At 44.3% G+C, this 12,928-nt stretch overlaps 1 protein-coding gene across 2 annotated transcripts in view; it reads left to right on the top strand.

The window, feature by feature from the left end:
- Nucleotides 1-12,928, top strand: part of Cdk5rap2 (CDK5 regulatory subunit associated protein 2) — a 175,854-nt gene that overhangs the window by 29,684 nt on the left and 133,242 nt on the right. For both annotated transcript variants that reach the window (XM_042678675.1, XM_042678676.1), the window contains exons 5-7: nucleotides 1,281-1,357; nucleotides 6,854-6,977; nucleotides 9,692-9,846. In XM_042678675.1, coding sequence (XP_042534609.1) covers nucleotides 1,281-1,357; nucleotides 6,854-6,977; nucleotides 9,692-9,846 — 356 coding nt within the window. The remainder of the gene's footprint in view (nucleotides 1-1,280; nucleotides 1,358-6,853; nucleotides 6,978-9,691; nucleotides 9,847-12,928) is intronic.

The raw sequence follows: 12,928 nt of genomic DNA, 5'->3' as shown, positions 1-12,928 counted from the left end.
GCCTCCTGAGTAGCTAGGATCACAGGCATGAGCCACCAGTGCCCAGCTTGGCTGAATTTAGGATTAATGTGGGGTACTTCCTCCCCAGGGCAAGAAAGAGGGAAGCATATTCCTTGAGATTTTAAATTGGAAGACTTATTTTAATTTAAAATAATGCATGCATGTTACAGAGTAGAGTGTAACATTAATGTGAATTCCTAAAATAAATCAGGATAGAGAATTCAGAGAAATTTTGGATGTGTAGCAGTCCTCTGCAAAGTAGATGCTTACAGCCTGTCTCTCCTGCATAACTCATGTCATATCCATCTCCATCCGTTTGTGGATAGTTTGAGAAGCTCACCATTGCACCATGGTCTCACATGGTTTCCATCTGCCAAAGATTCTGTCTTTGGATTTTTTTTTTTTTGGTGCAGGCACTGGGTCTTGATCTCAGAGCCTGGTTGCTATCCCCTCGCTTCTTTTTGCTAAAGGCTAGTGTTCTACCACTTGAGCCAGAGCTCCACTTTTTGCTTTATCTAGGTAGTTCCTTGGAGATGAGAGTCTCACGGACTTTTCTGCCTAGTCTGGCTTTGAACCTTGATTCTCAGATCTCAGCCTCCTGTATAGCAGCTAGGATTACAGACTGGCATCTGGCCTGTCTGTGGATTCTTATGTGAATTGTAAGCCTTAGGCTGTGTAGGACTCCCTTTGTTTTAGTTTGTTAGTTGAAGAACACTGAAGTCCCTTTGAGACAGCTTGCCCCTTGCTATTGTGGTTGTTTTGTGAGTATCCTCAATTCTTATATTGAAACAAGAGAGGCCATGCTGAGACCACCTTCTTATCTCTTCACAGGTGTTACTTTTTTTTTTTTTAAAGCCATAACATGTTCCTACAGCTGCAGCTACCACATGCATGATTGTAAACAACCAGAAGTAATTGCCTTGGAATGGCAAAAGCAAACTGTAAATTTGCTTGGCGGAGGGCAAACAATTTTTAAATCAGCTTCACTTGTATGGCATTTATGCCTAAGTATTAGAATGCTCTGGCTGTTAGAAGCTTGGAGTATTTACATAATTGTTCCAAGTCCTAAGAAATCCAGGGGCTTTTTTTTTTTTTGAGACCACCAGTGTTTAATAATTCCCCTTTTCCTGAGCCCTGAGGCTAATGAGCGTTTTGAATCTAAGATCTGCTGTTAGGAGCATTGTGCAGTCAATCCATGCTAAAAGTAGTTTGCCCACCCTCGGTGTCTGGAGGTTCTGTGTCTTACACTGATTCTTTTCTTTCCTTATGTTGTCTGGAAGAACATTGAGCTCAAGGTGGAAGTAGAAAGTCTGAAGCGGGAGCTCCACGAGAGAGAGAAACTGCTCATCAAAGCCTCGTGAGTACTGTCATACTTCAAAAGCTTGCAGTTTGCTGGAGCTTCGCATAGTGGCTGCTAAGCTGGCCAGTGAGATACACTCAGCTGCTTTCTCAAGTCAGCTGTTCTCTGACTGGCCTCTGAGGACCCTAAGGAAGTCTTTGTTTTTGTTTAATTACCTATTTTCAAGTGTAACATAGCTATGGAAAATGATCAGGACTCAAGGGTACAGCATGATAGATTTTCCCAGACCTAGCACACGGTCACCATCCTGATTAAGAGGCTTCTTTCATGCTCTTAGGACTCAGACTCTGCCCCCAAGGTGACACTGCTAACTACTGTTACCACAGATTGCTTAGTTCTGCCTGTTTCTGAACTTGGTATAAATGAAGTTGTGCAGTGTGTCTTTGTGTGTGTGTGTTCTTTTCTCTGCAGTGTATTTGGGAGATTTGCCTGTAGTGAATTATGTCAGTTGTTCATCCATTATCATTGCTGTACAGCCTGGGGCATGAGAACAGGTCCTGGTATGTAAGGCAGGGAGGACAGGGTGGAGCTTCAGCCTTGGAACTTGGTTTCAAACCTGTTACATGAATTCCAGTGTCTTTTGTAGTATTTTGTTTGAAGGAGATTTTAATAACATACATTATCTGAAAGCTAGTATTTCCATTAATTAGTTTCTTTATTCAGATGTTTATTGAAGAACACACACAGGAAGGAGACCATAGCTGATGGAGGGGTTGATTCTTTACTCATTCGTCATTGCTTATTATATAATAGATGAGGATCTGAAGAAGATGCCTTCTTACCCCCAGAACTGACCAGGATGGCTGAGAGGAGTGTTACCAGTCAGAGTGGAGGTGCAGTGAGAGAGGGCATTTATGGGAGAAGTAGGGACACCATGTGTGTTTGATTTTTTTCAAGAGAGTGGAATAGACATCCCAAGGTTGACCCACCGAGGGATGTGGCAGCGAGCTCCTGCTGGCTGTGGCAGGCCAGGAGCCCGAGTCTGGCATAGGGCATGCTGTACTACTCTGGGGCAGAGCTGTTACTAAGCATCTGTGGTGTGCTGTGCTGTACAAGTTCCTCTCATGGCCAGGTGTCCAGCAACTAGAAGTTGGCCTGTGCTGGCTTTGAGCAGATTAGACTCAGGCCACCTCTGAATCTTTTTGAACTTGCACACTTTATATTTTCTGAATGAATTAATGACTATGACCAGATTATTAATCAATTAATTAATTTATTTATTGCCACATCATTCTCTGGGCAAATCTGCTTTAGCGGGCCTGAAGATCAACAATAGAGTGTTCAGTTTAATATTCATTGCACTGCCTGCTGTAGGTCTCCCAACTCCCAAGAACCTGTGTTGTTCCTCAGTATTAGCACACAGACTGGAGTGTTTTGGGGCCTTGCATACACAAGTTTCTATGTATATATTTCTCAGACTGCCTCAGAGCTTGAGGCCATTTATAATCTGACTCATAACTTCCTTAGAAAATAATTACAAAGCAGCTAGATGTGCTATGCTGGACAAATTCTTGGGGTTCTAGGGGTGATTTGAACACAAGGCTTCATGTTAGTGGGCACGATGGGTATGAACACTGGCTGTACTACAAACTGGAGGAAGGCCTATAAAGAGAGAACAAGGAGCTTCATCAGTAGATATGTAGATGTAGGTATGCAAGTACATCTAGAGGTACCTACCCACATCTAGATGTACAGAGGAGATGTGAGTTGTGAGTGGTAATTAAACAGTGAGTGGATGAAGAAATGTTGGAGAAGGTATTGTGTTAGTCTAAGATCAAATAAGCAAGGGACACCACCAAGAGTTGCTTTTGAAAAGGTTGCTGTGATGCTGGGTGGGAAATAGTTGGTGGAAGGAACTGGAAATAAAGAAAGGAAGCCAGTGAGGAAGCTAACCTGGTGCATGAGCAAGGGCTGCGTTGTGGACTATGTGTGTGAGAGGCGGATATGAAAGATCTTTTGGAGGCAAAGTCAGTAGGCATTGGTGACTGGTGAGAAGGTAGCATCATGAAGGCCATGAGCTCCCTTTAGGAGTGTTCACAGTGACATAACCACTCGAGCTTCCTCTCTACCAACTCTGGGTCCCACACACAGTTGGTATGCTTGCTCCTGTGTGATGACTGACTGCCCCTGCTGATCTCTGCCCCTTCTCAGCCTCTCCCAGCCTAATGCCTTTCCTGTCACTTTGCCCTCTGTACAGGTTCAAATGGGCCATGTGCAACTTCTTCTGCCCACATTGGCCTCCTCACAGACTCTGTCATACAATGAGAGTCCTATGTGTAGCACTTTCTGGGGGAGAAAACATTTCCACTCCAAGTACATTGCATCCTTATCCTGGGAGCCAGGCAAACCCACATGATGTCTTTGTTTTATTGAAGAAGGGTTTAGGCCTAGCGAAGGATGGGCTGTGACTTGTATTCAGGAAGGTCAGCACTAGAGCTAGAACTAGTCCCAGTGTCTTACCAGAGTAGGTTTCCTGCTCTGTCTTGTGTTTGATTTTCATGTATAGACAGCATGTATACGGTGTCTATGTGGCTGTTCTGTATCTATCATGTAACTACTAGTGTGCCTTTCCCTTTGTTCCTAGTTACCCAGCACCACAGGAGTGTGTCTGTGGCTAACACGTGTTGATGGAAAGTGTATTACTGTTATGCCTTCACCACCTTCCCTTCTCAGTTAGGCATTTTGGTGGGGGATAGGGTGGGACATGGCACCCAGCACAGGAAAATCTCTATGAGCTATAAGTAGAGTGGCAAGGATGCAGAGGAAATGTTGATGATGGAAAAGGGTCACGGATAGCGATTGTGGGAGTGCTTTCTAATGTGTAGAAAGCTGGAGTAGACAGTTCCCATTAGGACTTGCCGTCTAGCTGGTCTCTTAGCCCGGATTCTACAAGAAAAGGCAGGGGAAGAACGAGAACTAACAATAGTCAGATCCTGCTTTGCCCCAAATCTGTGCCTGGCATTAAATGTGCTTTCTTGTGTTTATACCAGTTGTGTGAGACAGCCAGTGTTCCCATTTCGGTGAAGTGAAGACTGAGGCCTAGAATGCAGGGAACTTGTCCGAAATGGTAACAGAACAGAGTCTGGTCTGGCTCTAGTGCCCAGAAGATGTTTGTTTGTTGGTTTTTCCATTGTTATATTCATCAGTTATGGTAAGGGGGCATTAAAAGCAAAAGCAGTCATATTGTTGAGAGTACATTTTATCTCTGTAGCTTTAAAGCACAAACAAAAAATAATAATTCCATTAGCAGAAGAAAATTGCACCATACTGCTGAGTATAAATTTTATTGCTACAGTAACTGTAAAACACAAAGATGATAAATGAAAAGTTGGAGCATTTATTATTGGGAATATATTTTATTGGTATAACTAAAACACAAACAAACTGAATAATACCAGTAGTTGTTAAAAATTGTAGTCAGCCTCTTGACAGTGTATGTGATTCAGGCTGTAAAAAGCCAAGGTTAGAGCAGGGCTGACAGATTGATGGGAGGGAGACTGTCAGGTGGGAATACAACAGGGTGAGGGTAGGGGCTATAGAAAGGAACTGTTGTATAGTGGGGCTCCATAAAGCCCAAGGGCTAAGACATTGTGAGCGTGTAGCTGAAATGCAGGCCTGGGAAGAACTTGTTCTAGGGCTCAGGAAGCAGGTGCAGCAAGGCTGATGTTCTTTTGGCCCTCTGTAATAGCGTAGGTAGGAATGAGGTTGAGTCCCTGTGATTTGAGACGGTGCTGACCCAGAAATGAGCAGAGAGAGTGGGGGCACTCTTATGACATGGGCATGGGGGCCTTGGTTCTGGCTGGGGATAATCTGTTCTCAGCTCAGACACTGGCACAAGGTCTCTCAACTGCTCAGCAGGGAGGGGTCATTGTGGCCCTGGGCTCAGATCCGGGGCTCATGAGCATAGCACTCCAATCAGGGAGGAAGAGGTGACCCCTGTGTAAGCATATTAATTCTACAAAGCAGTCATCTCATCTTCTCGTGTGAGGAAAGTGAAATATAATAGATGATTTGCTGAGACTGGTCATGCTGGGGAATGGAATGGAGCAGGAATTTGGAAGCAGATCTGTCCAGTGTCAGAGCCATGCCCATTCCTTCAGTTGTTCACACTGAGTTCTATTCACACAGCATTGCTGCGCTGGGGCTCCGAAGCCTTATTGGTGAGAGGAACGGCCAATGTGAATACAGTCTTTACTTGCAGGTGACGCCTGTTGGGGACTTGGACAGCAGGCATGGCCCTTTTGACTCTGTATTGTTCTCTGTTCATGTGACCTGCACATGTGCATGTCCAGGTCACGTGGAAATTTTATATACTTCTGAAGTAGTGCATAGAGGGCAACTGGAACTTTTTTTTTGCAGTTTTTCTGAGAAACCAGCTTTAGGTGGAGCCATTTCCTCTGTTATCTGCCTTTTGGAAACCTGCAGTCATTTAGAAGTCTGATGAGAACAGCTCAGAGTCGTAGGCTGTGAGATCCTGCTTTGCTTTCAGTGTTGGTGGCTTGGCCCCCGGGTCTAGCTTTGGAGCAGCGCTGTCCCCCACCTTAATTGTGCTGAGGGAATATTCCAAGGGGCCACAGCAGTGTTAGGCTTCATGATTTCCTTGCCTCATGCCCGAAGTGGTAGCTTGCACTCACACAGATTGATCCTGTCCTTCCGAAACTGCTCTTTCCTCTAGCTGGCAGGAGATGAAATACTGCTCCTTTGCATGGCGGTCTGTCAATGCTTTTCTCCTAAGCCACCAGTGGATGTGTCCTTTGTTGAAGCTCCCTCGCAGGAAGTATGGCAATAGCTATCTTGAGTGTTAAAAGAGTGCTTGCCCTTTGACCCAGCCGTTCCCTCCTGGGGAATCTTTTCTTGGGAAACCACTGGATAGTAACACACATAAGCTTTGGTCACAGTGCGGCTGTTAAATGCGACAGTGGCACTAGTGAGCATTGCATGACCATGGTCTTCAGGTCTTTATATTGTCAGACAGATGTATTAAATCAGAAACAATTTGCATGTATAAAGTGTAGGAAATTGACTTAATCAGTTACAGCATATTTCATAGAGTGAATTCATATGTAGCCATTAAACTGATGATTCAGATTATATTTACTGATAGGAAAGAATCAAATCAGTTTAGGAATGTATCAAATGCTTCTGTTTTTATAGAGCATGTCTGAAAGGCTGTATACCAAAATGTTGCCTTAGTTATCCTGGATTATAGATGATTCTTAACTTTTTCTTAACCTATATCTTGGAATTACAAATATTGGTTCTCTTCCCTCCCTCTCTCTTTTCCCCTCCCCTCCCCTCCCCTCCCCTCCCCTTCCCTTCCCTCCCCTCCCCTCCCCTCCCCTCCCCTCCCCTCCCCTCCTCTTCTCTTTTTTCTTTCTGCCAGCTCAGGTAAGTGGGAGGAACAATGAGTGAATGATTCTTGTATCTTTGGGGCTGGTGAAGGGACCCCTGGATTGCCACTCTCATGCCATCTGTCCCTTTGCCTCTTTGCAGCAAAGCGGTGGAGAGTTTAGCGGAAGGGGGTGGCTCTGAGATTCAGCGGGTGAAAGAAGACGCCCAGAAGAAGGTGCAGCAGGTAGAAGACCTCCTAACAAGAAGAATCCGCCTTCTGGAAGGGGTAGGTCTGGGAGTATGAGTGGCCATGTTTCGCACTGTGGTCTGACAGGGGAGACCCTCTGCTATTGTTTGTTTCATGAACTCTCAGGAGTTTTAGCAGTACCCAGCCACCCTCGTCCTCACTAAGTATCTCTTAGGTTCTAGCTCCATTTCTGGAAGTCTGTATTTATAATTTATAAGACCTCTGCCCAGCCAATTGGCCACAATTATCTTCATTCCTATTGGAGGATACACGGGATACACATTCCTGTTCGAGGAGGTACAGCCAGTACAAACAGTGCAGGTGAAATCCCAAATTTAAATTGGGTGCTGCTTTTCAAGTTGGGCTTTCTACAACATCACTGTTTATTGTCTATTTGGTCCTGTTGTAAAGCTGAGGAAGATGAATCCCACAGAAGGGAAAGACTTGCCTACTGCCAGGCGAGCCTACACCCAGCTTCCCGGGCCTCTAGCCATTGTCTCTTCTGCTGTTGTCCTCAGATCTGGCTTTCATCCTGCCATCTTGCCAGTACTCAATGATTGTCTCCTCCTTTTCCTGTGACCGTGGTTTGAATCCTAGCTAAAATATTCTGTCTCCTTTTAAGCTGATAGTCAATCATTCAGGTTGACTGTCCCTTTCTCAAGTGCTTGGGACCAGAAAGATTTTGGAGTTAAGAAAATTTGGAATATTTACTTATACACAATGAGATTATTTTATGATGGAGTCCAAGTGTAGACATGAAATTCACTTAGTTTCATGTATACTTTATATATAGAGCCAAAAGACAAGTATTTAGTGTGCTGGTATTTTGACTGCAACCTGTCTTGTGAGATTAGGTGTAGAATTTTCCTTTGTGATACTATGCTTGCACTCAGAAAGTTTTAGATATTGGAGCATTTTAGAGTTGAGGTTTTTTTTTTGTTGGTTGTGGGGCCTGAACTCTGGGCCTGGGCGCTGTCCCTCAGCTCTTTAGCTCAAGGCTAGCGCTCTACCACTTGAGCCACAGCGCCCTTTCCAGCTTTTTCAGCTTATGTGGTGCTGAGGAATCAAACTGAGGGCCTCATGCATACAAGGCAAGCACTGTACCACCTTCCCAGCCCCTAGAGTTGAGATTTTTATATTAAGGATGCTTAACTATTTAATTAAAAAAAATTTTTTTTTCTACAGGCCCACATTGGTCTAGCCAACATTGCTAACCTCCTACCCTTGCTCTCCTGCTGAGAACCACTGTACCCTGCTTAGTCTTGATTCAATCACCTTGCTGTTTTGAACTAGTACCGCAGTGTTTTGGAGTGGCACATCTCTGCTGTGTCCCTTGCTATCTTTGTCACTTTGGTATTTGCCTTCCCGGGGCCTGTGCTTCTTCATCTGAGGGAGGGGCAGCACACCTGCTCTGCAGTGGTGACAGCAATAATGAGTGGGGCTAATAGGCCATCGGGGTTCCCTCCACACTGATTCTTAGTTGATCCTTTCAGGGACCAATCAGGTAAGTACTCCATCACCCTTTCTCTTTCTCTTTTTTCCTTTTACATCAGAAACAGGCACAGTGTGGCCAAGTCACTTGCTCAAAGTCACCTGGGCAGTAAATATTAAGAGGCCTGGCTGCCAGCCTGCGTTGTAGACTCCTAGTATATCACACTATAGGGGTAGATGAGGGCAAAATCTGATATGAATTAGTGTTCTTCTCAGAGTTTGGCATTAGTAGGCACTCAGTACGTGACAGGCTTTGATTTGTGCCAGCTCTCATGGGCACGGACAGGCAAGACTTCTGGGAAGATGGAGCTGGGAAGGTAGGCACTAAGGAAAGGGCAGGAATAGCAAGCCAGTCCCTTCCTCAGAAGCTTTCTGCAGAAAGCATCTCCCAGCAGCTCTTCAATGAGATAGTGCTTATCCTGTTTTATAGAAGGAGAACTTGGAGCTCAAAGAGGTTAAGTATCTATCCAAAGTCCATACCGCAAGTACGTAGGAAAGTTGAGTGTTTTATTTGTGGAGACAGGGTCTTGTTATGTAGCCCAAACTGACCTGGGTAGCTCATACTGGCCTCAAATTCAGTCTTCTTGCCTTAGCTTCCAGAGTGCTAAGATTTGAGGTGTGCATCACCACACGCAGCATTAGCTAACTAGGTCTGAAAGCCAGTCCTTGTGATACATGATTCAGGTCTACTCCTAGGTCCCTTGAGTGAGCACTGAGGCCTTTCTCCCAACATAGACACTGCCTGTGTGTTTTAGATAATTTCCTTGGTGGCTTCTCTCAGCTCTCAGAAAGAGCACAGAGATTTTCACTGCTTAAATCACCTTGGAGATACGGAAAATGTACTTTAGAATTGTATAGTCATTACCTTAAAAAGACACAGTGAGGGGACGGTGGGGTGTGGGACGAATTTGAATGGAGATTACGATGACTTGGAAATTGATATGTGTTTAGTATTGAGAGGCGCATTTCTCCTTGTTCTCACTGAAGCTGTAAATATTGATCTGATTTTTCACAACCGAAAGTATCGTTCTCGTAGAGTTGAGTCTTTTCCATTGGAAATGCCTATTACTCTTCAGGATACAGGAGGGAAAAATGGCTGGCAAATGTATTTATTACCGATTCTTCCCATGTATAATACCATTCAGGGAGGGGAAATGTGCCGGAGAAAAAGTCATAAATATTTATATTTTAATCCAATTTCCTTTCAAAATGTTCCCAATTGTATTGAAAAATTGCATCAAATGCATTTAATTTAACTCTAGGATGTGAAAGCCGCCCAAGCAGAACTGGAGAAAGCCTTTGTGGGGACAGAAATGGAGAAGGCTCTTCGGCTGAGTTTGGAAAGCCAGCTTGCAGCGATGAAGAAGATGCAGGAGGGGGACTTGGAGGTGGCTCTGGCCCTGGACGAGAAGGACAGGTCTGCTGGGATCCCTGTGAAACCCTATTACCCTGCATTTGCAGCAGGGGAAAATATTGCTTCCCTTCCCTTTCCCTGCCTTCTCTCAGCATTCCACACGGGGCAGAATACAGAAAACTAGGGGCAGAATCAGGATGGAAAGGAAAAGAGATAGTAATAGGAGGAGAGCATCAGTAGATAAAAATTCATGTTGAAACATTTTACTTAAATACTAACTCTAGTGTTCAGGATTGGCTAAAAGCCACCTGATACCCAAACAAAAAAAAAACAAAAAAAGGAAGAACCAATTGTGTGGACTTGACATTCACATTACTTCCTAGCTAAGACAAGCCGCAGACTCAGGAAGTGCACTTTTACTTGGCACTGTTAAAGGGAAATTTCGAGTTCGTGGATAATCCAGAATAAGATAGGTGCCGTTTGGTTCAAGGAAGTGGATGCACAAGAGGGCTTTTTAGTTACCATATGTTGCAATTAAGCTTTCGATAAAAATTAGAAGAAACCTGACATTTTGTTCTTACATATTGACCCTCTTGTGTTATTTGATGGTCACTAAGTGAAAAGGATGAGGCTTGCGGTAACCTTGGTTGAAGAGCCTCACGTGTTTGGAATTTGATGACATTGTTCCAAAGTTAATGATGTGTTCCACAGGATTTTGACGTGGTTGATTTTCTTGATCACTCAGTGTCTCCGGGTGGATGGGTCCCATGTTGTTTAGGCCTCTTGTCTAACTGCTGTTTGCCTTTACCCCTGTTCTGGTCCTATTTTGAGACCTGAATAAAGACTTATCTTCAGTCATGGTTTAGGAAATCAGATGATTGTTCATCTGGATTATTAGTGAAAGGAGCAATGGATGCCAAGGGAGAGCCTGTGGCCTCCAAACTTAAGTGTGCTAGCTTCAGCATTTGGAGGAACTAGTATTTGTAGGATGCAATGTAGATTTTTCTCACCTCTGTTTGGGAAGATGGAAGTGTTGCAATTAGGAACTGAAGTCTCTGAACCTTGGTAGAGGAAGTGAGTGTGACAATTTGCCTGTTTAAGGCCTTGAGTTTTTCTTTTTTTCTTTTGTCGGTTGTGGGGCTTGAACTCTGGGCTTGGGAGCTATCCCTGCGTTCTTCAGCTCAAGGTGAGTGCTCTACTGCTTGAGCCACCGCACCACTTCTAGTTTTCTAGTGGTTAATTGGAGATAAATTGAGTCTCATGACTTTTCTGCTCCGGCAGGCTTTGAACCGTGATCTTCAGATCTCAGCCTTCTCAGTAGCTAGGATTACAGGTGTGAGCCACCGGCGCCCGGCTGGCCTTGAGTTTTTCTTGGCCACATTGCAGTAATAGGAGTCTTCCTGGAGGGGGCACCTTGCCAAGCTCCACTCTTAATTATTGACCTTTCCAGGCAGCATCCAAGAAGTCAGGAGCCACTTGACTGAGAAATTCCCACCTAAAATTCCACATTCTCTTCCCAGCTGATTAATAGTGAAGCTCTAAGAGTCTTTTTTTTTTCCAATTGTGAAAATACCGTACAGAGGGGTTACAATTACATGGACAAGATAATGAGTACATTTCTTATCAAGCATTGTTGCTTCCTTCCTTGTTTCCCCTTCCCATCCCTTCCCATCCCTCCCTCTGCCCTCCCTCCCCCTCCCCCCTTCTCCCTCCCCTCCACCCTCCCACACCCGCCAAAGTTGTAAAGTTTGTATTTCCACATAATGACTTGTACATCTCTTATGGACTTGTTTTCCTACACTATAGGTTCTAGCAGTTAAATTGGGGTAGAAGCTCAAGGAATGGAATAGAATAGAGTAGAATGTGGAATAGAATTCCAAGTGCCTGTGATGAGGAAGAAAGGAGGAGGCTGGAAGGGGTTTGCAAAGAAGTCCTGAAATAGAGCTGATTGGAAAGACCCTGTGTGTGTGTGTGTGTGTGTGTGTGTGTGTGTGTGTGTGTGTGTGTGTGTGTGTGTGTGTGTGTGTGTGTGTGTGTGTGTGTGTGTGTGTGTGTGTGTGTGTGTGTGTCTGCCCACCCCCCGTGAGTGTGTGTGCGCGTGCACGCGTGTTTGGGGATGTCAGTGAAGCTTGTCCGGCAATTCATTGCTTCTGTTGGATCATCATGTCCTTCATTCAACAAATGTTTCCTTCGAATCTTCTGTTCTACATAATAGGATTGGAATAAAGGACTGAATGATACCAATTAGATCATTCTCATTCATCATCGAAATTTAAGCTTGTCATGTAGTGAGGTGGAAAGGGTGGAAGAGGCACAAACAGCACAATCATTACCAAATTCAGTTTAGAGAGACTAGAAGTTTCCTGTAGCAAGTCCAGTAGTCCTCTTTTAATCTGTAGGGGATGTGTGAATACCTGAAACCTGAGTGTATGTTTTGTCCTACTCATAATTATATTAGAAACAGTAAAGGCATCGACAACAATAATAAAGCAGACCAAACACAACAGAATTCTATAATAAAAGCCTGTGACCATGTTCTCTCTCTCAAAATACCTTACTGTACTGTGTATTGTTGTGATTCCCCACAGGTTGATGCACAGGCATTGTGTGTTTGTTCTGTTAGGGTTACTTGGACACAGCACTTTGTAACAGTCCATGTGATAGCCAGGATGACTTCTGAGTGACCAATGGGTGGGTAGCATCTATAGCATGGATGATTCATGTGCCAGGTGGGAAGGAGAGGACAGTATGAGATTTCATTATGCTGTAGTGTGACATCCATTTAACATTTATGAATTATTTCTATCATTTTCACTTAATATATTTGGACCGTGGTTAACTACTGTGAATCTACTTTAGGTAAATGGATAAAGATGAGCTATTGTATGAGGCTGAGGAGAAATTACTTGGACAAAGAAATGGGTGTAAGGAGTTCCAGGGATAGGAATGGTTTGTATAATAGTCCAGATGAACAGGCAGGCAGGAAAAGCCATTCAGCATGGCCAAGTATTATGTTCTGGCAGGGCAGTGGGAAGAGGTGGGGCTGTGTGGAAGGTCTGGGTTTCATCCTGAAGGTATGTGAGAAGCCACTGGAGTGTGAGGGATGAGGTTTGGGGGCAGGACCACAGTCAGATTTAGAGAGATC

The sequence above is a fragment of the Dipodomys spectabilis genome, unplaced genomic scaffold, assembly GCF_019054845.1.
Source record: "Dipodomys spectabilis isolate Male_0828 unplaced genomic scaffold, ASM1905484v1 ptg000046l, whole genome shotgun sequence".
In the NCBI taxonomy this organism is placed as follows: domain Eukaryota; kingdom Metazoa; phylum Chordata; class Mammalia; order Rodentia; family Heteromyidae; genus Dipodomys; species Dipodomys spectabilis.
The sequence above is the reverse complement of the archived record's forward strand: the minus strand, read 5'-3'. Positions and strand labels throughout refer to the sequence as shown.